Here is a 26273-nt window from a genome sequence, read left to right on the forward strand (position 1 = left end):
GCATATTTTCCTCACACTCTTTTATTTATCCTTTTTTTTTTATTTACCTGTCTATTTTTTCAGTCAGGAGTTGTGCGTGCTTCTAAACTGTGATAAAAAATGGTTTTTTTAATGTGGTGCCTACAACTTGTATGAAATAATAATAATAATAATAATAATAATAATAATTATGATAATAATAATAATAATGATATATTCTATTTCTATGCAACTTTAAAAACTCTCACCACCTTCCTTTAATACAGAAAATTAAAAACACATACACAATTAAATTAGTAAATAAAATTAATCAATTATTTAAATAAACAATTAAATAAAATAAACGCATAAAACCACAGAACAATAAAACTGCCCACCATACTGTTTGCAGTTTAAATTTTTAACCACATGAACAGAATGACTGTATTTAGCACTGTCAGTCTGTTGGTACACTGCTTTAGACTCAAATATCTCGACCAGTTTGGAAGAATTGCTGTAACACTTGCTGCAGATATTCACGGACCCCAGATATCTCGGATAACTTTGGTGATCCTTTTGTTTTCATCTTTTAACATTCAAAATCTGTTAAATCTGCCCAAAAAAAACCCCAGCCTGTTAGCATTTGAGATGGTTTTGTTGGTAGAATTTAACTCCAGGGACCACTGTGTCACTGTACAGTGCTGCAAAGTTTACATCTAGAGTTGCTAGCTTGATTGTAACTCTGTCCCTTTGTTGTATATAAACATTATGTAGTATATTATGTATACTTTGGGGTTTTGGAGTCCCATCACCATTAACCACTTATATATCAAAGGTAGGGTCAGGTGACTAAAGCCCCATTCACACAGTGCCAGAGACTGGTTAGTGACCCTTTTTGAACCACCGGTTGCTAGCAAAATGTTTATACTCTGGCCTGTTGGTGAAAACCTTCGTATGATTGCCTTTGTCACCAGCAGATTGCTGTGGTCACCAATAGTTTGTATGGACCTTACTGGCACGTAAGCAAACACTTGCTAGCTACTTTCTGAGAGGTAGTAAAACTGTGAAAAGTGCGACACAAACTGTAAATGGAGACTGGTTGTCTTCAGAGTGAAAAGTCTGCCCTTGAAATGTGTTGGAAACAGCACAACTGGCACAACTTTTAGATTAAAGCGACCGTTTACAGCTTGTGTTGCACTTTTCACAGTTTCACTACTGCTCGAAAGTAATTTCAATCTTCCATGCAAACTACACGTGACTGTGGCAGCCTGCTAACGACCAGAGCAATCGGAAAGAGGTTTGTGTTGCAACCCTCTATTTATAACTGATTTCTCCTAGAGATTGTCAGCAGCTTCCAGAAACCACTTGGCAACCAGTTGGTGAATACACATTTTTTTCACTTCACAACAGGTGGTTGTATCATGTCCAGTATGGTGGATGGCTCTCAAGGAATATGCACATGACATCCCACGAGAAACCTCTAGCATAGTGCGTGAATTCTGACTAGGGATGGGTATCGTTTAGGTTTTATCCGATACCGGTGCCAAACCGGTACTTTTGAAACGGTGCCGGTGCTTAAACGGTGCTCGAACCGGTGCTTAAAGAATGGAGAACACAAACTTTGTCCAAAAACCTCTCATGTTCAGCTGTTTTCCACTTTTTCTTTGGTCATTTTAGCCTTTTTGGCCAGAGTGAAGGGAGTATCTGCCATCAAACAAGAAGACAGCCGCATGTAACTACGACGGTGTTTGCTAGTTCACCTTACATGCATTAATTTAATAACGTGGTTAGTAGGGCTGCACGATTTTGCATGAAATGAGAATCACGATTTTTTTGCTTAGAATTGAGATCACGATTCTCTCACGATTTTCTTTATTTATATATATATTTTATATATATATATATTTTATATTTTATATTTATATATATATATTATATTTTTCCATATATTATATATATTTATTGCACTTATTAACTGCACATCAACTTCGTAACAGTTGAAACTGAACATAAAAACAATATATACACATAAAAACAATAAATGCCTCACATTTTGTGGTTGCCGCAAAATGTTGTACTGCTTGAAATTCCGTCTCCACCGTTGCTCGACACTGCGTGTATAGAGCAGGTAGTGCAACAATAGAAAAATAGTTGCGGGACGGCACTGTGTAGCGTTTGTCTAGGGTGTTGATCATTTTCCTAAATCCCTCGTTTTGCACAGTGTTGATATATCTTTGGTCAGGTGATAAGTAATAGCCTCCGTAATTTCTTTGTGCCTGCGGGAGTTCGACGTGTATAGGGAAGCGCTGTATAAGGTTCCCGTTATTGATGTTTGGGTGGTTGACCGGGACGGATTTTCTCCTGTCACTTTCTCGTCATCCCTGACGTGTTCTCCGTTGTTTTTCCCTGCCAATTTGAGCATCACGGCACAGCTTCTGTATCACGTGGTATAAGGCTCCGCCCTTGTCATTTGTTGAGCACGAAGAGTGAGCGCTTGTTTTCATGCAGATTACGTCCCGGATCAAAATGCGGTACAATCGTCGTCGTCTTTTTTTTTTTTTTTTTTGAAATCGTTGTCATTTGGAAATGAGATCGCACATAAGTATGAATCTAGATCGCGATTTTCTAACGATTAATCGTGCAGCCCTAGTGGTTAGCCTACTCAACGTAAATTACACACGAACAACATTAAGCTATTCACCCAGAGAAGAACGGCTGCTGCTGCCATCATCATCCGTCATCATTTCTGCTACACTGGCAGGGCTAGGGGAGAGGACTCTCCTCTTCGGGTTCTTGGGGAATGTTGCTAACTCCGGGTCCGATAACAGGCACCACACCCGCAGTAGATGTGCTCGGTGTGAGGTCTTGCAGCAAGCTATCAAATAAAGTGAATTTCTCGGCTTTTTAAAAAATGCTATGCGTTGCCAGGTGTTTCATCAGATTCGAGGTGTTACCTCCTTTGCACAGTATCACCTTAAAGCACTTGTTGCAGGCTGTTGAGTTTGCATCTTTTGCTGTGAAGTACAGCCAGACTTTTGACCACTTCCCCTTGGGCATTTTTAATCTGTAGCTCTGCTCTAAAAGAACGTACGTACCTGGGCCCGCCTACTATCCTTGGAAAGGTAAAATGATTGGCTAGAATCCAAAGTGTATGACATCTCAGGGAAAAAAAAAGCACCGAAATGTGCGCTGCTTTTCGGTCTGGCACCGGATACCGGTACCCATCCCTAATTCCGACAGGGTACTGTTGAAAACAGCAAGCTGTACTGAAGTACTTAATAACAGCTATGATATTCTTCTTCAGTGAAAATGAAAATTTAAAACAATCACCAATGAATCCCTGAACACGCGTAACATCAGTGTCTGAAAACATCTGCAACTGTTAGCTAACACTGGCATCACTATCAGTTCTGACAGCATGTCTTCCTCCTGCTGCCTCCTCCGTCTTGGTTGGTGGCCCGTGTCACTACTAGATCCATAAAGGTGTAGACCTAGATGGCATTGCATCACCAGGGGTGGGTACTACAAAGTAAGATTACTGGGCTAGCAGGCTTAACATCAGAGTGTACTCTGTCAACAAAGTGGCTCACTTTTTACCTAGCTAATTCACCATGGTAACTTACATTGAACACATAACCTGGTCAGGAGCAGGTTCTTTCATTTACAGCATGTTTTCAGAGCAATATATATTATCTGCTTAGAAAATGGAGTATTTGTGTAAGTAGTTGTAAACCTTACTAATGTCAGGAAAGAAGCCAAGGTGTAGGTTAAAACAGCTCAGACTGTGTGCTGCATTGTCATTAAAATGTGCATGTATTGATTTTGTGATGCAAAAAGTGTATAAATGGTTTTATACTTGATTTAAATTCACTTAGTTTTACACGGGTAGAATTGCAGCAATGAGAACACAGCGCATACTTTAAGTATATCTATTCAATCAATAAAATTAATTTTACTTTGATCAGCCAGTAAACTGAAGCAATTTCCACATCTTTATCACATCTTTCCACTCAGTTTATTAGGCTGTGAGACAGTAAGCTATAATGTTTAAATGTATCAGTTTTAAAGTCTCAGAACTCTAATATGCAGCAACCACTTTAGAAATAAATAGCAGCACTGAGAGCACACTCAGCTGTAAAATTATGAACGCACATTAAAATGTTTATTTTACATGATTAGCTAAATACATAAATAACCAAGTTAATGATCTTCTATAGAAAAGATCTGTTATTCTATTTGCTGTTGAGTTTTTAGGGTCTCTAAAGAGACCAATTTATCATCATCATCTGATAACTCCTCTGCAGGCGTTGCTCATAGGGATCATTTTGTGTGGTAGAAGGGTCAAACGCTCATTGATTGTCATTTACAAGTCGTTAGCTAATGAGCATACTCCAGATAATACTTCTTTCTGAAACACAGAATTACCAACATTTAAAAACTGATCTAATTTTTTATACATTATGTTTTCCATAGACTTCCATAGGACTTTGTGTCCCCTCTGTTGGCCATTAAAAAGAAGAATTCCGCATTGGTTTTACTTTTCAGACCTGGACTCTTTTCTTCTGTCTGTGCTACAGACAGCAACTACGTGATTCTGCCTGCTCTTTCAATTCACAATAAAAGTCCTTATATACATATACATTATAAAATATAAAAAATAATATAAAATAATAAGTAAATGATTATTGAAATATAGCATTTGTTTTGTTGGTTTAACATTAACATTCAAACCAGCGTGCAACAACTTTTTTTGTTTTTGCTATGCTAGTTACCATGGGGGGTTAAACTGAACTAGCCCTTTGTTTTTCATCATATCACCACACAGCCATATTTGTAGGCAAACAACAGGTGTTTGGAAACAAATAACAGGTGCCAGTAATCAGACAGCAGCCAAAGCCAATCATAAATATTAATGGAAGGGACAAACAGTAATCACTGATGGTATCAGCAGTGTGTGTGTGTGTGTGTGTGTGTGTGTGTGTGTGTGTGTGTGTGTACATCAGGTCCAGAACGTGAGTCAGTCCATGGAGGTGGTTGACCTGCGGACATCCAGAGACCTGCAATATGTTCGAGACTCTGAGCCACTGCTGAGAGGAGTGGATGGACGGTTACACACTTATGTGGCCAATCCCCGCACTCTGACAGCTAGGAGCCTGCAGGTAAACAGGCACACAGAAACAGACACACACACACATACACATCAAGTCGCATACAATGCAGACAGTCGCTGCAGGGAACATATAACCTTTGGTGTGAAAACATTGATTTCACGCATGCCAAGCTGAAGTTTCTTGCCTGCTCTCAGACACGCGAGCATCTTTCATCAAGAGGACAAAACTTGTCTTGAAGCTGTCAATTTGCTGGCTTCATGTCTGCTGTGTTAAAGTGTCGCACAGCCTTTTTTCTGAAGGTGCCAGTAAAACTGCAGCATCACTGCACACATTAAGGCTTCAAGCTGTCATAAAAAAAAAAAATCTGTCTGGAAAGAGTCTGAATTTTAATATTAATGACCAGATTAGAATAATATTGACACACAAAAGCACAGAACATTTTTTCTGCATTTGTCTTTTATAGTTTGTGCCTTGGCACTTTAAATTTGCAGGAGAGAGAAGATAAGATTGCCTTCCTGGATAAGTATTGCATCTTACTGAGGGAAATCTGAATGTATTTCACTTCCTAAATTAGGAGTACTAATCTCATTAGGCTTGGTGTTTTCTGCCATGATGCCACTGGCAGGCGTCTGTGCCAACAACAAAACATTGAGTGGGGGGGGGGTGTAGTGAAAGATTATTTCAAGAGCTACAGAGAATGACAGGCCGTGGATCTCAGGAGGGAGAGTTGAATGATCTAAACAGTTAAATCAGCTGTGAAACGGCTTCATTTGGCAGCTTAATGACACTGAAGTGGAAGCCTAGCATAACCCAGCACACTGTTTACACATGGATGTAACTTTAAGCAGTGATTTAGGGACTTTCATCTCACGGGAAAGATAGGCAAAAACTGTGCTAAGTATGGTTGACATTTTTCCACATTTAAGGTTTGTTAATCTGGTGCTTTAACAGGTTTTTTAATCTATATTAAGTTGATCAGAAACGGATGTAAATGGATTTTATGAATGGAAAGTGATGTGAAAAGATAATTATTTTCTTGTGTGACTTTAGATAGACAGATAAAAGTAATAAAAAAAACAGCCAACACATTTGAAATATGGAAACGTGGTGAAAAATCATATTATTGTGCATTAAACATCTGCTGTAAAGTGGGCGGTTTAAAGGACCTCCTGGAGCGCTCTGACTGAAGGTGCTACTGGTGATAACCTCCTGGGCATGGCGTGGTCATGTTAGCTTTAAGAGCGTTCTTCTCTCTGCCACAACAGTGCTGGACTGTTTCAAGTTCAGACCTGACCACAGAGCCTTATTGATAAGTTTGTCTTCTCTGTTCCTGTCTGCTGTGCGGTCTCCTTCACCCCAGCAGGCCACAGCATAAACAAAGCACTGGCCATATTGTCCACACTGCACAGCAGGAGTGGAATGGCCTCAGGCTTTGTCTCTTACTGTACCCCGCCTCCATATGGTTCTTCCAGTCCAACTTATTATTGATCACACCAAGATACTTGCAACTGAAGATAACTTTCACCTCGATGCCTCAAGTGTCATTTAATAATAGTAGATTGCATTTAGCGCTTTTCAAGACCCTGGGGGCAGACTGACAGAAGCGAGGCTGCCATATCGCGCCATCGGCCCCTCTGGCCATCACCAGTAGGCGGTAGGTGAAGTGTCTTGCCCAAGGACACAACGATCGAGGGCTCAAACCGGCAACCTTCCGATTACACGACAAATTGCCAACTCTTGAGCCACGATCGCCCCCACATTTATCAGCATGTCACCGGTCTTCTTTACACTGTTGTTTTCATTTATTTAGATTTGCAGGTATTTGTTTTTATGCACAACTCTCTTTTTGTGGTTTTCTTCATATACCACACTGCAATACGGCCAAACATCTCGACTTTGTTCTTGTCTGTCCAATAGACATTGTTCCATAAGTCTTGTCTAGTTGCAGCTTTGCAAACACGGCCATGCTCTGACATGATCCAGTGCTAATTTCAATTCACACAGTTCTCAAATGCAGTGTAAAATAATGAAAAAGCTGTCATAAAACTGCACAATCCCATATTCACACACACAAATAACAGCCCTATATTACAGTGAACAGAGATAAACTAATACAACAAGCATGAAAACAACAATAACTAACTAATGTACATAAGTTAATAACATTAAAGGTTTATATTTTAAAACACAATGAGAACAAGTTCACCAGGAAGTTATACTATTTCAGTTAATTGGACCATGTATATAAATGTAATAAACTGATATAATAGCAATCAATCTTAAAAATAGTTGGTCAGTGCTACTATTCACAGAAGTAGATTTCTACTTAAAAATAATGAGTATTTTCACAGCCAAACATTTGAATTATTTGCTCTTTCTATCAAATTACCTCACTTCCAGCTTTGAAAAGGTAACATGGGAGGAAAAAAATGCTTAAAAGAAAGGTGACATAAATGTCAAATAGAAAATGTTTAAACCTCAGATAAAAACGATACTAGATCCAAAGTAAACATTGTAATTCGACAGTCATTTTGAGGGGTCACACACAGCACACATTATGCACAGTAAATTAGATCACGGGGCCAAACTGTCAAGCTCTGCTGTAACGTCTGCAAAACAACATTTGTGCAAACACCTTGACTTTGGAACGCAGCACAAATTTGGCTCCTTGCTTCTGCATCCTCTTCCTGAAAATGAAACAAAATGTCACCTTTTTGACACAGTGGGGGAGACAAAGCATGCATCGCAAATAGTCAGAGCAGGACTTCCCGGGAGCGCTCTGAGGCTCACAGCTCTTGACAAAAAAAAAGACAACCTGATGGAGGATAGCAGCCAAATATAAATCAGGTTATTTTGTTTTGTTATGGACGGAGTTCCAGAAAACTGAGCACACCTAGTGGCCTCAGTTGTTGTCATCTTTAGACCCTCTACTTAGAGTGTGCTTTACACTGAAATACAGCCTTTCACAGTCATAGTACCTTAAAGGTATACTTAGTAGATGAATGAATGCAGAATATTTAAACACAGGGAATGGCATTAACCTACATTCTAACCTTGGAGACCTTTTGGATTTTATTACATTTAGATTTTATAACAAAATGTAAATAAAGAACAATGAACAATGAGGCAAGCAGCTGCAAGGGCATTTATGTGCACTCAGCTTAAGTTTGCAGAATTTAAGATTATTATCCATTTCTATTTGTGTTTATTTAAAGAACTTTTTAAATACAGCATATTTACACTGGAAAAGGAAAGAAAAGTTGTGTAAATTTGAAGGAAGCCTTTTTGACTCAACTAAGCGGTGAACTGTTGTATCAACTTGATACAGTCAAGTTTAGGATCACTGATCTAATTGTGTGTTCAGTGACTAATTCAATTGAAAACACTTCTATTGTCCTGTTCGAGTGGCTAATGAGGTAAGGCCTGTGCTAATTCGGATTAAAACTGATAATCTACTATTGGAAAGGTAATTGCTTTTCCACCATGCTCTCCAACTGAGAGGTGAACTTAGACAAATATTCACACATATATGTGTGTATGTGTAAGCCTCAGGAAGTATAACCTAAATTCAGCAGGTGATAGCTGATCGAAAGACTGCCATCCCAGTTCAGTATGTATTCAGAAGCTTGATATCTCGGGTTATATTTGTGAAATGTTTGCTTGCTCATCTTGTCAATGTCAGTAATTCCAAATTTACAGGTGAATCTTTTCAATAAATTCAGTTCTATTTTATTTTTATAATGCCAAATCACAACAACAGTTGCCTCAAAGCATTTAATATTGTAAAGTAAAGACAAACCTCAACATTAAGGCGACCCTCAATGAACAAGTGCTTGGCGACAGGGGGAAGGAAAAACACCCTTTTAATAGGTTTTGGGATCCGTCTGTCGTGACTGGTTGGGGGTGATTGGAGGAAATAGGACAAAGGATGCAGTACTTCACAGTCCTTCATTGGTTAGTTTGTCTTATCATGGATTTATGAAATATACATTTAATATTCTGTGGTCCCACGAAGAATAGTTTTGTTTTTAGTGTGTACAAGAAATAACCCTCCACAAACCATCTTGTCCGACTGTAATCCTCATCATAACCCCAAACCAAGTCTTCATATTAGAATTCATTAATAATTAAGAATTAAAAATATTTAATTCATGCGGACTTTGTCTACAAAAGGGACACAAGCTCCACACTGTGACTGTATACACAGATTTTTTTGGCCTGCTCATAAAAAGCTGTAGAAGTACACACACACACACACACACACACACACACACACACACACACACACACACACACACACACACACACACACACACACACACTAACCCTTACTTACCCCAATAGGGCATATTACCGCCTCCCCATAAATCCATTCTGCCTTTCATCTCTTGCCGAGCATATCTTAACAGCTGGGGGGGGTCTGTTTTTAAGTTTTTATATAGTTGGTTTATGCATATGCGTGTGTGTGCGTGCGTGTGTGTGTGTGCATATGATTGTTGCTCCTGGGGGGTTTTCACAGTCATAAGCTTTTGCCTTTGCACTGAGAGGAAAGACTCCTGAATATTTATGTGGAACTTCAGTAAGTTTATCAATAACTAAACAGTATTTTTAACCCATGGAGGAAGGAAACAAGGGTGGAGGCTGGGAGTGGAGAATGGGATGTCAAATGGGAGTCATAAACAGAGAGAGATGGTGGAGGAAAGAGGAGGAAAGAGACAGGAAAGGAAGCCTTATTGCACCTAAATGTTTCTTGGTGGGAGGGAGGACATGAGAGGACTGTGCAAGGAGAAGTAAGAGGGAAAGTAAAGGTTAAGCAGAGACTGGAGGAGAGATAAAAGTGTGAATCAGGAAGGGAGAGATTAGAGAAATCAAGATGAAGGCGGAGACGTGGCAGGGGAGGGATTAGCCAGGTAAAGTGGTTCGCTATCTAACAAACCATGGCACCTTTGGCATTTTGTCAAAATTGGGGTTTTAATGAATATTTAATCAACTTGCAATTATATGCAAAGAACACTGCCAATATCAATCAGCGGTGATGATGTAGTGAGCTGAAGCTGCTCGGAATTACAGAGTTTTCACGCTGTGCTCTTGTGACATGTAAAAATTGGAAAAATGCGTCGTAGTGATGTTGGAAAAGTATTCAGGTCGCGATTTCAAGACAGCAGGGGAGGGATTAGATACATAAAGTGTTTGACTGACTGCCAACTGCTGACTGTTTCCTGGATACAGTCAGCAGTTGTGTTTGTGTGCGGGGGTGCAGAGATGTTCTAAGAAGATGATAACATTTTTGTCTTCGCTTTTGACACTTCTCTTTATCCTTCTCTCTTTTCCATATCAAATCCAGCTCTTTATTCAGCAAGCTAAAAGAGAAGATACATCTAAGTATCAAGGCTAAAAGCAGAGATATAAAAGTAGCAAATAAAAATGTATTGTCCCTCTTGCTGCAAGCACAATTGTTTCATATGCTATCCATATTTTTATTGATCTTCATTTAAGCTGATTAGAGGGGGAAAAAGGGGCCTTTCTGGCCCGAAATGATCCAGAGTGCATTTTTTTAAAATGAGAGTTTTCCTCCATCCATTTTATGCTGCTTATTTGGGTCACGTTGCCAGAAAAGACTTGCCCAGACGTACTCTCTTCCAGCACATCTTCCATCACCTCCTGTGGGACTGTGAAGCGTTCTCAGGCCAGATGGATTGCGCAGTCCCTCTAGCATGTTCTGGGGGCGCTTTCCATTCGGTTAACGTGGTTCTCCGCTTCCCTCGCTCACGTCTGTTCCTCGGGGAGAGCAAAGAGATGCGGCGACAGAGGCAGAAATGAAATATGATGTGCAGCATCTCAGCTGCCAAATGCGCAGAAAGAATTAAGGAAGCAAAGTAAATATTCTCCTGAACCAAACACAAAGGAAACGAGAGCTTTATGTGTTTCAGTTCATTTCATTTGTCTCCTACCAACAAGTTTATCAGCAACAGGTAGACCAGGGGGCTGCCTTGTGACACAAGGCTGGTCTGAAACATGTGCTCAGTTTTCAGCATCGACGAGTGAACAAAAGGGACAGTTGAACAGATTCATTTGAAACATTCACAGGTGGAAGGCAGCACAACGGGAGATTAAGGATGACAAGGAGAGTACTCAGCCGAATGAGAAACAAACCACTAACCCTGTTACACACGCTGGGATGAGGTCACCCTTACGGGGCACCCTGACCAGTCCAGACACATAAACTGCCTCAAGTGTGCCTCAAAGGGTGGCACTACGCCAAACTACAGCAACTGAAAGAGAAAAATAATGACTGCAAATGGCCTCTCTCACTTTCTTTAACTCATTCACAGGAGTTAAAGGGTCAGATGTCTCAGCTACGGCCCCTGTTGTCAGTTGTGGAGCAGTACAGACTGGATCTACAGACGCTGGCCACCTTGCGGATGGAGCTGCTTAACCTGTCGATCGTCCTGACAGCCATCCAGGAAGAGATTGGAGCATACGACTATGAGGAGCTTCAGCAGAGGGTCCTGTTGCTGGAGACCAGGCTGCACAGCTGCATGAATAAACTGGGTACGTGCTGGGAAGAAAGCAATAACAAAATATAACTTGTGCTGCCTTTGAAAGTAACTCACGCGTTTGCAATTTGAACATGAAAGTGAAGAATGTGAACGTGCGGGGGGTGGAAGCGCGCAAAGGAGCACTCCGCAGGTTTACACACTCAAAGATTTATTTATAACAACGATTCATCAGTCTGCAAAAATAGTTTTCTAAAAAACTGTATTATAAACAAGAAGAACGTTCAGGAAGAATAATGGAGGGGAGTGAAGTTTAAAAATGTGCAAATTTACCAAAGGGAGTGAGGAAGGAGTGTAACAGAAAATAGGAGCAAGTTTCATCAAGTTAGTACACAATTTGCAAAGTCAGGCCTACCAAACTAGGATATACCCAACTAGATCACTTCACTAAATGAATCTGTGTAGGTTCTCAGTCGACTGTGAAAGCGACTGGACTTCTTTATATTTGTTGAAAATGTTTCACCTCTCATCCAAGAGACTTCCTCAGTTCTAAAATCAAAATGTGGCGACTCTGAGGTATTTAACTTCCAGCACGGTTTCTTTGCATCAGGTGACCTCAGTAGTTCACATGATAGGGTGGGGCAAGGTCTCACAGCGGTTTCACCCAAAGCCCCTGGTGATATCGTTTTTAACACCTTGGCTCATGCGATGACGCACAATAGTGGGTCAAGACTTCACTAAACAGGACATTTAGGGAAAGATGCATACATACATAAAGGAAAATCTGAGCTTGAAAAAGGTGACATTGGGAATGCAAATTAAGAAGTTGGCCTAGCTGACTTAGAAGCAAACAGGACCAACTGGCAAAGGAACAAAGGGAAGCAGGGGAGTACAAAGTGGACATACAACCCAGTATCGTGGCAAAATGTGTAATAGACATGCCGGTCCACTGTGTCCATTCCACAATTTGTCTCTCCAAAACATGAAATCGACTTTACCGCGTGCAGAAATTGCATTACCAGCAGGGGGAGATAATATATTTAAGCCACGAAGTCAGTAGTGAGCAACAAATGTATTAAGTACATTCCAGGGTCCTTAATCAGCAGAACAGATTATGCTAGGCGGCTAATGTGTATATACATGCAAAGGTGTTAATAAAGTCTGTTTAAGCACTTACCCGTGATAATTTCATGTTGGCTTGAAATAAAATATTTTCCTCTGCTGTTACTGCAACTTCTGCATGCATGTACATTTCGCGTTTTAGAGAGGCAAAGCGTCAATGTGTCTGTTGCTAGCTTTGTCGTGATATCGGATTGGGATATATGCAGCTTTTGCAGAGGAGCACATGGAATAGCTATAGTGAAGTAAGACTATGGTTTAGGATTAAAGAGATTTTAGGAAGGATTCTTATTTTATTTACTTGGTAAGAGTTGAGGGTGTTTGTTCAGTAAAAAGAAAAAAAGGCGTATAGCCATCGGGTAGTAACATGCGGAGACAGCTATGGGGAAACAGATGGACATTCCCGGTTTCCTCTTTGTGCTAAGCTAGGCTGCTGGCAGTCGCTTCATTTTTACTGGACAGACATAAGAGTGGTATTGATTTTCTCATCTAACGCTCCAACGGGCAGTGAATAAATATTTTCCACAAAATGTCAAAGTATTGCTTTAAGAGCAGCAGAGAGTGCTCTAACAACAAAGTCTAACATGGGGACAGAAACAGAAGTACGCTTATTTAGGCCCATTTTGATGAAAATTGAAAAGCCAGGACACAATAAGCCTGTTTGTGGAAAGCATACAAGTGGATGTTGATGTAGAAGTGCATTGTGATTTTTCCGGGAACGTTTTGACATTGGGTTTGATCTAAATAGCTGTCTCTGTTGAGATCCATTATAACTGATGTTAATTCAGGTAGCTGAAAAGGCTCTATTAAAACTCTCAGTGAAATAACCAACTACACTTTTCAAACCTAAAGACAGTGTTTTATAGTTGGAGTAATGTACACGCGGTATCACTGTGAGTGGGCAGTAGTTTTAAAGTTATTGATCTAAATGACTAAAACACCCAAATGTATTCTTCTGTGTTATCTTTTCGAGAAATAGAAACTGTTTTTTCACAGCTCACGCCTGTGGCGTCAACACATTTTCAAGTTTTTATGAAGCATTGCTGAAGTGAGTTAAGACTGGTGGCAGGTGATGGCTGCTCATAAACCAGCTGGCCAAGTCACCTTGACGACGAGCATTACTCAGACCAACATGCACAAACTGGTGCTCCATCTGCATTATCTTCTCCATGTGGCTGCTCTATGCATAAACAACAGATCTAGGATGGAGGATCTCCGCCTCAGAGTTTACATGGTTCGTTCATCATTTGTTAACAGGATGTGGTCGTCTGACTGCCGTTAGCAACCCCATCACTGTGAGGGCCTCGGGATCCCGCTTTGGCTCTTGGATGACTGATGCCATGATTCCCAGCTCTGACAGCAGGGTAGGTGTACAGTGTGTGTTTGTCTGTTTTCTGTTTTTTCTTCTTCAGTTTTTTCCATTTATATATATTTTTTAAAAAAGGTTTACAGTCGGGGTTAGAATAAGGTTTAGGTTGGGATTGAGGCATTTGGTGGTCTGGCTAGGGAAAAGTCCTTCTAGAAGCAAGTGTCGCCACTCAGTAGCCATATATTTGTAACTCTTACAAAACCCCTTACTTACATGATTGTGGACAGAAATGTTACTTTAATTTCACTGAAACATAAAAATGCAGCTTTAAAAAGTCTGATAACTTGGTTATGCTCTGACCAGCATGCCGACTGCCCTCAACCCTTAAATCATCATCTCTCACTCATATACATTTCACTTCTTTCTGCTGTCATTTATCTTGTTGTATCCTGTTTTTATTGTGTGTTTATCACTATTTCTGAGATTATTTAATTAATTACATTTATTTATTTATGGTTATGGCTGGAGGGATGTTTGTTTGTTTGCTGCTGGGTATTTAAATCTCTGCAAATTTCATGATTCATTATTACTCAATCCAGAGTGATGTCTTTGATGGCCCACCAGAGCAGCTGAACAACTGTAAACTAAGAACAGTGGAACTCTGCTGTCACATGTGGGCAACATGACTGGCTAATAGTTTCCTGGTTTATATAAGCAGCTCTTCTGGTAGTACAAAATACCCTTCTTTCTTCTTTAGTTGCAACAATCAATTTCCTGGCCGAGGTTCAGACTGGTGACTGGTTACCTCCGCCTGTGCGTGTGCGTGTGGGAGTCGTTCTTTCTGTAAATATGATAGCTCAAAAAGTTTTGAATGAATTCTCATAAAACTTTGCAGGAATGCAGAGTGAGGTCACACATGCTTATATCCACCAAGGTCGGCATGGTCAACTTAATGATTTATTGGTCAAAAACTGACAAAAAGCTCAATACTGTAGAAACTATAATTCTTAGAAACTTAGAAACTAACTGTAGCATGTATTGTCAACATATACATTATAAAATATCATCTCAAATTTGACCTCTGACCTCTTCTTCAAGGTCAAAAGATTGATCTGAAGGTCAAAGTGATAATAATGCTATATAGAGCTGTTTTTATTAAAACTATGTTTCTTACTGCTGTTGTTTGTATTGACAGCAAATAGATATATAGGGAATGATATATCTGGATATCATGTTACTTTGGACCTCTGACCTCTGTCAAACGGTCAAACTTTCACAAGATGTTTTTTATTTTTAAAATTGTATGTAAGATGCTTTTGCCTTTGTTTGTATTGACAACAGGAAATGATACGGTTATATGGGGTTTCTTCTGTCACATAGTTTGCATCCAAATATCGTGCCAGTTGGGAGATCTGAGACGTGTTATATCTCTAACAAAAGTATTATCAAGTGAAAGAGACAAGCTGCCTAGTTAGAAATATGGTGCAGTATAATATTATATAATAGGCTCAAGTTATTTACAAATCAACACTCGTTATCCATCGCCTACTCCCACATATTGTTTGTTTAATCAAAGTGTGAATCTGTAATGCTACCCTTAACTGATTTTTCCTTTACTACAAATGTCTTAAAGTACATTTAAAAAGATTTTGTTTTTATAATGAGTATATACAAAATAAAATACTATTTCTTTAAGAGCAAATACAGCCCAGAGAACGAGCTGCCTTGATGGAGGTTTGTGCTCCTGGAGTGCTTCTTGTTTATTTATGTAATAGTCTCTGGCTCTATCTCGCCTCCTTCATATTGCCAATGCTAGCATAGTGGCCAGTATTTCTCAAATGTAACTATTTACAGTTTCTTCTTTTCACAGCCCCGCTGAACAATTTATGAGCTTCATTGATTTAACTTAAATTACTGCACCTCAAAAAAGGAGACATTTTCACACCACCTGCATTTCAGTGTTTATTCGCTCCAACTCACACATGATCTGCTCGATGCAGTTGTCGCAGCGGCATCGGGTCACCCGCTAATGTTCTGGAGATATATTTAGATGTTAAATCATGTTAGTTTAAGTTCTTAGCAGGTCAGTCTTTTTATTTTTTAATCGAAATTTTTCTCTGCTAGGTGTTACATTCATAAGGGTCCCCACAAAGATAGGCATGCGTATATGTGTATGTACTTGTTAGTATTCGTGTTGTGAGGGCATACATGAATGTCATATTAAAGTTTCAATACACATGCACCCATAAGAAATTAATCATTGAATTTTTAGTGTGAAGTCACGGTGTGAGCTTAAATGTACTGTAAGTTTGGATTTAGATGGAGTAAAGGGAACTGATGTAATCATCAAAACAAGACTGTGTGCTCTTGTGGGCGCATGACAAGTACGGCAGGTGAAAGTGGTCATAAAGTTGCCCGCTTCTGTATTTTCGCTGATGTATTTTTCAGTTTCTTTCAGCCTCATTTCTAACATGACTCCTGTGTGCACTCTGTCTCCGCTCACTGCGAGCTTCACCCATTTTACACACACACACACACACACACACACACACACACACACACGCACGCACGCACGCACGCACACACACACACACACACACACACACACACACACACACACACACACGCACGCACGCACGCACACACACACACACACACACACACACACACACACACGCACGCACGCACACACGCACGCACGCACGCACACACACACACACACACACGCACACACACATTCTGTTCAGGGAGTGCATATTAAGCTAGTTGTCAAGGCGACTGTCTCCCAGTTGCCAGGTGTGATTTATATCGCCATGGTGACCCTTGCCTGTTCTCTATTAGAATGTCTCCCTGGTGATGAGAAGGCGCTATACACAGCAGCAGTATCCCAGTTATTGCTGTCTGTTTTCCAGTTCCAGGTGTGACTGGTGTAGTTATGGGTGGCAGCTCTTTCTCAGTCTCTCTATCTGTTTGCACCTTTGTCCCAACAATTGGAAGCTTTTTCTGGTCTTTTCATGCTGTACAGTAGGTGATGTTCCTGAATCAGAGTGTGGAGAAAGGACAAGAAGTGCACTTTTATAAATGCACTGTTTTTTTTCCTGTATTTGTATTGTTTTTAAATAAGCCAGCAAAACTATTATATGCTGTAAAGTGCTTCAATCACTTTTATCTTTTTTCCCCCCTCTCAGCCTTATGGAGCCCTGTAGAACAAATACAGTAATGTTTATCATTAAGTCCTTTACATTTCCTCCCTCACAAGACTATTGCAGGGCTGTTTCCTTTTACAGAAGTAATTATGTCTGCATGTGTTTGCCAGGCTCTAAAAGATGCATTTAGAATTTTACAACCACTCCTGCACTGGCACAACAAAACAAAACAGTTGCTCCGTACACAGCTGGAAAGGGCGCAGCTATAAAACGGTGAATACATTTTACTGAGTGACGCTGCATATGGACTCTTTGGATGCATTAAGGAGAACTAAAAACCAGAGTCAAGATGACTCACTTGAATTAAAATTGCACACTTGGTTCACAGGCACAAAAAAGCTTCAGTATTTGCTCCCATGTTGCGAACAAAAAAGCGGAGCTTTCAAACTGTTGAGTAAGTTCAGCCTGTTCTCATTTCCAGTACAGCAAATACTGATGTACTGTAGAAGTCTCTGGCATCTCAGAGTGTCCTCTGAGTTTGGTTATATGACACGCCAACTGATGCTTTTTACATATGGGTGCATGTTAAGCAGCTTTAGGAGCATGCTTTCTCTGCTTTCATGCTGTTTACTCCAAATTCTGACTCTACCTCCAAAATGTGAAAATCCCAGCCGATTCATCGGCTTTTGAAATATTCAGACCAGCCTTGCCACATTCAGTCCACTTAAATCACCTTTCTTGTCCATTTTAAAGCTCGCTTTGAACTTCAGCAGGTCGTCTTGACCATTTTGACATTTCTTAAGGAATGCCATGTGATTGGCTGATTAATTAACAAGCTGAACAGCTGAACAGCAGTGCCAAATAAAGTGGGAAGTGGGTTAATATGTAAACATAGCATACTGATTTGGGCAGACATTTCTCACATGAAACAGAATAATAATATGTAATGGGCTGTGACTGAATCTAGTTTACTTGTAATGATAAATAACATTAGCATAATAACTGACTGTAATTTATAAGGAAGCCATTAATCTGCCAGTAGAACAGCTGCCATTTCCTTGTTTCCATTCGTCTGCCACTCGATCTAGTCTTCTCTCTTTTTGTGTTGCGGTGATTGAAAGTTAAAAGATTCAAGATTCAAAGTGTTTATTGTCATGTGTCACAAGAGAAAAGGCATTTCTTTGTGCAATGAAATTCTTTCTTTGCTGGGCAGAAGTGTGAACAGTCCATGTTGGGGGTGTGTGGGGTCTTTGAGGATGGAGGCAGCTCTCCTCTGGTCTCTGAGATGGTAGATGCTCTGCAGAGAGGGCAGCGGAGTTCTGATGATCTTCTCCGCGGTTGTTATCACTCTCTGCAGGCGTTTGCGGTCCATAGCAGTAGTGCTGCCGTACCATGCAGTGATGCAGCTAGTCAGGGTGCTCTCCACAATGCAGCTGTAGAACCTGCTGAGGATCTTGGCCGACATACCAAATTTCCTCAGCCTCCTCAGGAAATACAGCCGCTGCTGAGCCTTCTTGACCAACTGTGTGGTGTTCAGTGTCCAGGTGAGGTCCTCAGAGATGTAGACGCCCAGGTACCCAAAGCTGCTCACCCTCTCCACTTCAAGGCCCCGGATAGACAGCGATGGGTGAGGCCTCCTCAAAGTTAAAAGTTAACTTTGTAACTATTTATAAAAAGGAAAAAAAAGCTCTGTGCAATAACCTGGATTTTAAAGAAGTAATAAAAAAGCCCTTTTATTAAAGAAAAGTTACAAACAAGATATTGTGTGTTGTTAAATTGTCTGGTTACTCTTTAAGAAACAATTTTATCCACTTAATTTTAGTAAATGTGACCAGGTTCTGTAGTTTTTGGCTTCTAAAACTAACTGCAAAATTATGAAGGAGTGAAAATGAAACTAATCAGGGAGTGAAACCAAAGTGTGAAACACAAAGCTCCAGAGGAGGAAAAATCACGGTCTGACAAATTTGTGATTTATTGATATTCTTAAATGCAAATTCAACACCCTAATGATGCAAATTCTGTTTTCTTTACTTTCCTTCCAAACGTTTTTCCAAGCACACAGCAGCTTTGGCATTAATTTCATCTGCTGTGTTCTGAGAAAAAGAATCAAACCTAAGCGAGGCACAAAAGAGTGGTGTGGGTGTAGCGGAGAAGATGATGTGACTTTGACAGCCATTGTGTTCTCGTTGTTAAAGCTGTTATTCTTCATGATTAGACCAGCCAACTAACGGACAATCATCTTATTGAATCGATTTCCCCCCAAAAAAGGCGTCTTTTTATTCCCATCTCATCAAAAACAGACAAAAAATTCCAAACAATGATGTTGATAGTATTTTCTCAGGCTTTGTTTATAGTAGTGCACATATTGAACATCACAAAACATCACAGACCAATTAATGTGTTTGTTTTTAAAATTTTGTTCTCTTTAACAAAAAGACACACACGCGCGCACGCACACACACACACACACACACACACACACACACGCACGCACGCACACACACACACACACACACACACACACACTGTGAGTCAAAATGAGTAAAGTCATTCTCATACATCCTTTGGTATCCATGACTACAGGGTGCCACTTTGGCATTTATGAATTCTTCATTAGCTCATCAGCGCACGAATGTGTATGTGTGTGTGCATATGCACACTCACACGTGCGCGCACGCACGCATGGACACACCTGTCGCTGTATTTGAGAACAGCTGCTGAGGTGTGTATATCCCCTGATCTGTCAAGATGCCTCAGCTGATAGTGTGAGAACGAGCGAAAGGGCGAGAGAGACATAGCAAATGGAGGGGGCTGGCGGGAGGAGGGGGGCATGAGGACGGTTGCTGAAGAGGTGTTAGGCAGGGAAAGGAGAAGTGAAACAAGGGGCGAACAGAAGGAGGGGACGAGACAAAGAGAAGAAGAAGAAGAAGAGGCAGTGAAGGCTGATCAAAAGAGCAACTGTAGAGGGAGACTAATAGGGGAGCCGGGGAGGTGATGGTGAAGGTGAAAAATGTGAAACCAAAGAAAGCAGAAGAAGAAGAAGCGAAAAAGAAAAGGTCAAGCGTTTTAGTGCATAATTCCCCAGTAGCAGGGGGTTAAATCAGGGTTAATTCTTCGATTAGCTTCGAATTGTAGTTGTTGATCTGGTTCACCCTGCTGAAAACAACACTGTGAATGTTACAGTAGATCCTCTTTTGGTGAGGGTTTTTAGGAAGATGCTCTGTAAGCGATGGTGAAATTCAATGCATTTGTTACTTCTAGGCTTCGTTTTTGTATTTCTATGGTATACAGTTATCTTTAAAGCTCCCCGAAAAGCCTTCTGGTGATCGAAAACGCAGCGGCAGGAGAGCTAACAGGGAACAAGAATAGGAGATCACATTTCTCCTGGATTATCTTCTCTTTATCGCCTCCCTGTTAAAGCCAGAATTAAATTACAGGGTTAGAATATAATACTATGTTTGCATCAAAGCTCAAGCGTGCTTGACATGACATTACATTGAGATATGGTTAAAGATGAGCCAGGTTCACAACCCTCTGATATCTACTGTAGCCCTCTGCTTGCAGGCCTTTGATTTGTCAGGGTTGATCAGGTTAAATAGGAGCTGCGTTTTTGTCAGACAGTTAGGGCTGAATGTGAAGCAGTAGTCTGACATTTTGGCAAAACTGCTCATTTTTGTTAGGGTAAGATGTAAAGAGCCTAACAATGGGCAAGTTCTGCAAATTACCTGTGTCTCGTTGTCCTATAAATACAATGCATCAATGGCCTTTTACTTAAATAGCATAAGTAATTTAAGTAATGCATCAGTATTAGTAGTGTAAGTAATGTATTGGTATTTCCAGTACTGTGCTAAAGTCTCAAGTCACCCTTCATTTCCTTGTATTTTCCCTCCAAGGAGCCAGAGATTCTTGTAATTTTTTAAAGTGGTCTTGAGCAATAGTTCTCCAGGTTTTCTGAAGGTCTTTCAAAGGTTGCCTTTGGACACTGGATGCTTTTTCACCCAAGGGGTGAAGTTCTGTCTAAACATAACAGGCAACAAATGAAGAATCAGCAGGCTTAAAAACTATTGACAGGAGATGAACAGTATCTGTAACTCACGTCCTTAAGAAACAGGAAATAATCCAGCAGTGACCTGACACAGTACCTGAGAGATGCATCTGGGGCTTCAGTTGATCCATCTACTGTTCACTGAAGCCTCATCAGAAATGGTCTCAGTGAAAGGTTTGGTATCAAGAAGCCATTTTCAAAAAAAGGAACAGGAGAAAAGGTTGAGGTATGCCAAATCACGCAATAACACTATCAGTCATTGACTGGCCTCTCCAGAGCTCAGACCTCAACATTACTGAAGCAGTGTGGGATCATCTTGATACAGAACAAAACAAAAGGCAGCAAAAAACCAAAGAGCTTTGAATGTCCTTTAACAAGCCTGGAGAAATATTTTAAGACTACTTAAAGAAGAGACTTTGTTGATGAGAGTTCAGGCAGTGGCTCTAGCAAATTTACAGACTGTATTTCCATGTATATTTTCAGATGATTCAATAAATCCCTGTATCTATTTCCCATTTTCCTAGAAAAATATTCTTAAAAAGAGAGTGACTTTTGCACAGTACTGTATGTTTCCCTCTTAAGAAATATAAATACAAGAGCCTACTCTATATGAAGCTACAAACCGCTAAGCTAAGCTAAGCTAACTGGCAGTAGTTTCAGAGTAGTATCAGTCCACTGATCACAACAGTGTTTATTCAGCCTCTGGCTCCTCATGTTTAAGTATCCTTGTGAGAGATGTTGATCCCTAAATTGCACCTGATGCTGAGACCGGTGCCTTTACTGGCAATAGTGTATCAGTGCATCAGTTACATGCTAAAAATGCCCTGTAAATGCAGTCCAACCCACTAATGTAAACCAACATGTGACTGCCAGTATGAAGAGACCCACTTGAAATGTCAGACGTGCTCCCGAATGAATATTTGCAGAGAGCAGGACCTGTGGATATTCTTTCCCCTTAGTGTAGTCACAGTGGGGAGGGATCACTTCACAGCATGTGGATACTGTAATAGGATACAACTGATCCTTTAAGGGCGTATGGGAGTAGGCCAGCCGGTAGGGGAGCAGAAAGAAAATAGCTCACTAATTTGTAAAACTTAGACGTAAGCTCTAGAAGCAGAAGAAGAAAACAAAATCCCGAGTCACTTTCCGTGCGCACCGTTTGCTGTATAATCAGTATCTGGAGCTTGTTTATTTAAAGTAAATGGTGCATTCAGACACGAGAAGATTACAGCTGCCAATAAACAAAGGGACTCGTCTTCCTTTGAAACCTATTTAAAAGCGAATTAAAACTGAGAAAGCTTCATCAGTGTTTGTAGGAGAGAAGAGAGCGCACTGGAAGGAGCGGGAGAGGCCAATCAGTCTGCTTCATTGTCTTTTCAAACCACTAGCCGAGTCTCAATTAAACTCTGTTATTGAAGGCCCTCAAAATAACAGCAATCAGTTACCTTTGTCTGAAAGTCTCTAATTCAATGTGAACTTTAAATATTGCTGCTACAAATGAACTGTAATTTAAAAAATTGCTGTTCTACTGCAGGAGAGGTTTTTTTTCCCCTTAACAAAAAGGTTCCTTTTCATCTGCCCCCTCCCCACCCCCCTTTTTTTATCTGGCCTCAGTACTTTTCAGTCTTTGCGGGGGGAATAACGAGCATCTTTTTCACCAACAATGCTCTCTCTTCCCAGTGCTCTCTGCTCTTTTCTTTCATCTGCTTCACCTCTCGTCCCCTCCCCGGGTAATTAATCCTCCACGCTGCCGACGCTCAATTTTCCACCCATCCCATTTCTTCTCTGGTCATTTGTTTCACTACTGATCTTTTTCATCTTCTACTCCCTCCCCACAACTTCTTCCACTGTCCTATATTTACAGCTCTTCTCATTACACTAAGATTATTGGGTTTTTACTTTTCATCAGGCGGTGATTTAAATTCAGGTCAGCTTGATTGAGGAGGTGGGAAAAAGGTGGACATCAAACATCCATACCTGGGATAGATCAGAATTTATTGCTGCTAATTATCTCCGGGAATGTTATAAACTGTGGAAATGCATAGCCAAAACTGCTTCCACTGTCACGCATTGCTGCTATTATTTTTCTTCTAGTCCTGAAATAGGAATATGATAGGTGGGGGGGGGGCAGGCGTTCCCTAGATGGAGGCAGACAAAAAGCAGTTTTGTTATTTCTGGTGAGCAACGCCAGCAATCGCAATCGCCGAAAACCGACTTGCATACACATTTTGCTATTTGTGATGCAGGAAAAGCAGCTGAAGAAAAGCCCTATAACCTTTTGTATATTGAGCATCTCTCTTGCTGCGGCCTCGCGCGCACAACTTCAGCATGCTGACAAATCCAGAGCTTTGGCAGGCCTGCTGAACCTGCGTTTGTTATCTTCCCCACCTGGAGGCCTGGGTGATACCAAACTGTTGCCTTTGCTTTTATTTGATTTGACTGACTCGAGGTTTGCAGCATCCAACTGCGACAGTCTGAGTACATTATGTCGTGATCTAATCAGTTTGTTGGACAGCAGGGGGGGGGGGGACCATGATGGATCACTCTCAAAGCGTAACGGAATTTATTGCTCAGCAGAAGTTCATTTTACGACCTGGCTATAGATGAGCCATCTGCGCTCCTTTCCCTTCTCTCCAACAGGTGTGGTCGATGGATGGCTACTATAAGGGCAGGCGTGTGTTAGAGTACAGGACCATGGGGGACTTCACAAAAGGCCAAAACTTCGTGCAGCATCTGTTACCCCACCCCTGGGCGGGAACCGGCCACGTGGTCTACAACGGGTCTCTCTATTACAACAAGCACCAGAGCAACATCCTGGTACGAGACTGGGTCACGATCAGTAACAGCTGATGCTGATGATTGACGGTCGACTAAAATGAGATGCTGTACGTGTATGTACGTGCATATGCGTGCGTGTGTGTGTCTTTCTAGGTTCAGTACCATTTCCGCTCTCGCAGTGTGTTACTCCAGCGTAGCCTAAGCGGTGCAGGATACAACAACACCTTCCCCTACAGCTGGGGAGGATCCTCTGACATCGACCTCATGGCAGATGAGACAGGACTCTGGGCTGTCTACACCTCCATCCCAAACGCTGGAAACATTATGGTCTGTCTCCGTTTTCTCTAACTTTCCTCCACAGAGACACATGAGACACATTGCCGCACAGCAAATTTTGACTGATTTAAGTGTTATGACTAGCACACTGAAACAGAGAGAAGAAGCTGCTGTCCTGTACATCAAATTCATGTGTTACAGCCAGGATCTTATGTATGGTACTGGAGCTTAAGAAAACACCAGCAAATAGAAACATCCAGCAAAAGCACACAATATGCAGTGGAATTTGAATAAAGCACAATGCAAATACAATGAAAACAAACAACAGAAATCGACAAAAATCCACACACACTCACAAAAAACACCCTTCACAAAACACAACAGTTGTGTTTTGGGGAGACAAGTAGTAACTAACAGTAAATGGTTAATAGTCTATATACTATATATGTAGTAAATTACAAGGTAGCTGTGCCCTAAATCATATCCTCGCCATCATCTATTTTACTCTGAATGGGATCATAATGCACCAATGAACATTGTGCTGTTTTCAGTAAAGACAGAAACTAGTGATTGAGTGTTTTCTGAATCAGTTGAAATGTAGGGTCATTTTCTCATCCACCTCCATCAGAAAGAAGACAGGTTTATGGCTCCTTGGCTTCTCTTTTCAAGCCCAGAGGTTGCATCCATCTTTTATGCAGACGGTCTGTGGTACTGTGAGGCCCTTTAGAAATCAAAAAAATAAAAGTCCTCTCTCATGTACAATCACGACAAACACACTGCTTTCAACAAATTTCACCATTTCTGCAGCTACAGATTTACCTCAGCTTATTCACAACCGTGTGAGACGGCATTGCCAACCCTGTCCTCTCTGCCTCCAGGTGAGTCGGCTCGACCCTCATTCGCTTGAAGTCCTCCACAGCTGGGACACGGGGTTTCCTAAGCGGAGTGCTGGGGAGGCTTTCATGATTTGCGGCACTCTGTACGTCACCAACTCCCATCTGGCCGGAGCAAAGGTCCACTTTGCCTACCACACCAACACCTCCACGTACGAATACACTGACATTCCCTTCCACAACCAGTACTCCCACATCAGCATGATGGACTACAACCCCAGAGAGAGAGCACTGTACACCTGGAACAACGGTCACCAGGTCCTCTATAATGTCACACTGTTTCACGTTATCCGGAGCGATGGATAGATTTACACCTAAAAGATATAAATAAAAATGAAAAAAAAAAACAAATAAAGTAGAGATGAAGGAAAAAGGTTTTAAAGGACACTTCAAACCTTACAAAAATACATACGCATGCACACACACACACGCACACAACAGCAACTCACATCAACAAGGTAATAAGTACTGTCTGTGTTTGAATTTGAATGACTTCTAGATGATGAGAGCTCACTGAGCTAATAACTAGACACAGTACATGGTTGTCAAACACCAGTCTAAAGGTCACAGACAAGAGTGTTCATCACCGCAACGATGGAAATTAACTGCCTCTACAGCAGGGACGCTAATAGAAAAGAAGGAAGTCAGACATTTTGAGCTCATCCATATTCTGTTACGTTTCATTCCACTCGTATATCAAGAAGTGACTTTGGAAGTCGAGGTCGCATTGTTGGAAAAAAAAAATTATATATATATACACACAGCTCATGAACTGAATTTCACCTCGCTTCAAACCTCGAGCTATGACGACGGCCCTGACTGAGATATTCCGGGTTTGTGATGTGATCGTGGACGTGTTCAGTCAGCATGGTTGTTCATTCAATAAAGTTTACTGTCAAACTTTGCCAAGACTTCTTTGTCCTGATCTCTACACAACATAGTATACACAAATACACCAAAACAAAAAAGGCTGTGTGCTTTCTCTCCTTCTACCTTTCTCCACTTGGGCATCTGGTTGGATGGAGCCTCATGAATTTAGAGGATTAAAAAACACAAACAGGGAACCAAAGATGTCCTCGTGGGATGGCAGGTGTAAGCAGTATATTCATATAGCCGCAGTTATCTTCTAGAACAAAGCAGC

The 26273-nt window shown here is 40.9% G+C and overlaps 1 protein-coding gene across 2 annotated transcripts in view; it reads left to right on the plus strand.

Moving 5' to 3' along the window:
• The window catches only part of LOC134629008 (noelin-2-like), a 41393-nt gene extending 15357 nt beyond the window's left edge, over positions 1 to 26036 (plus strand). For both annotated transcript variants that reach the window (XM_063475884.1, XM_063475883.1), the window contains exons 3-8: positions 4962 to 5117; positions 11402 to 11621; positions 13943 to 14049; positions 23826 to 24002; positions 24117 to 24290; positions 25118 to 26036. In XM_063475884.1, coding sequence (XP_063331954.1) covers positions 4962 to 5117; positions 11402 to 11621; positions 13943 to 14049; positions 23826 to 24002; positions 24117 to 24290; positions 25118 to 25438 — 1155 coding nt within the window. In that variant the 3' untranslated portion in view covers positions 25439 to 26036. The remainder of the gene's footprint in view (positions 1 to 4961; positions 5118 to 11401; positions 11622 to 13942; positions 14050 to 23825; positions 24003 to 24116; positions 24291 to 25117) is intronic.
• The last annotated feature ends 237 nt before the right edge of the window (positions 26037 to 26273 follow it).

The sequence above is a fragment of the Pelmatolapia mariae genome, linkage group LG6 (genome assembly GCF_036321145.2).
Source record: "Pelmatolapia mariae isolate MD_Pm_ZW linkage group LG6, Pm_UMD_F_2, whole genome shotgun sequence".
Taxonomy (NCBI): domain Eukaryota; kingdom Metazoa; phylum Chordata; class Actinopteri; order Cichliformes; family Cichlidae; genus Pelmatolapia; species Pelmatolapia mariae.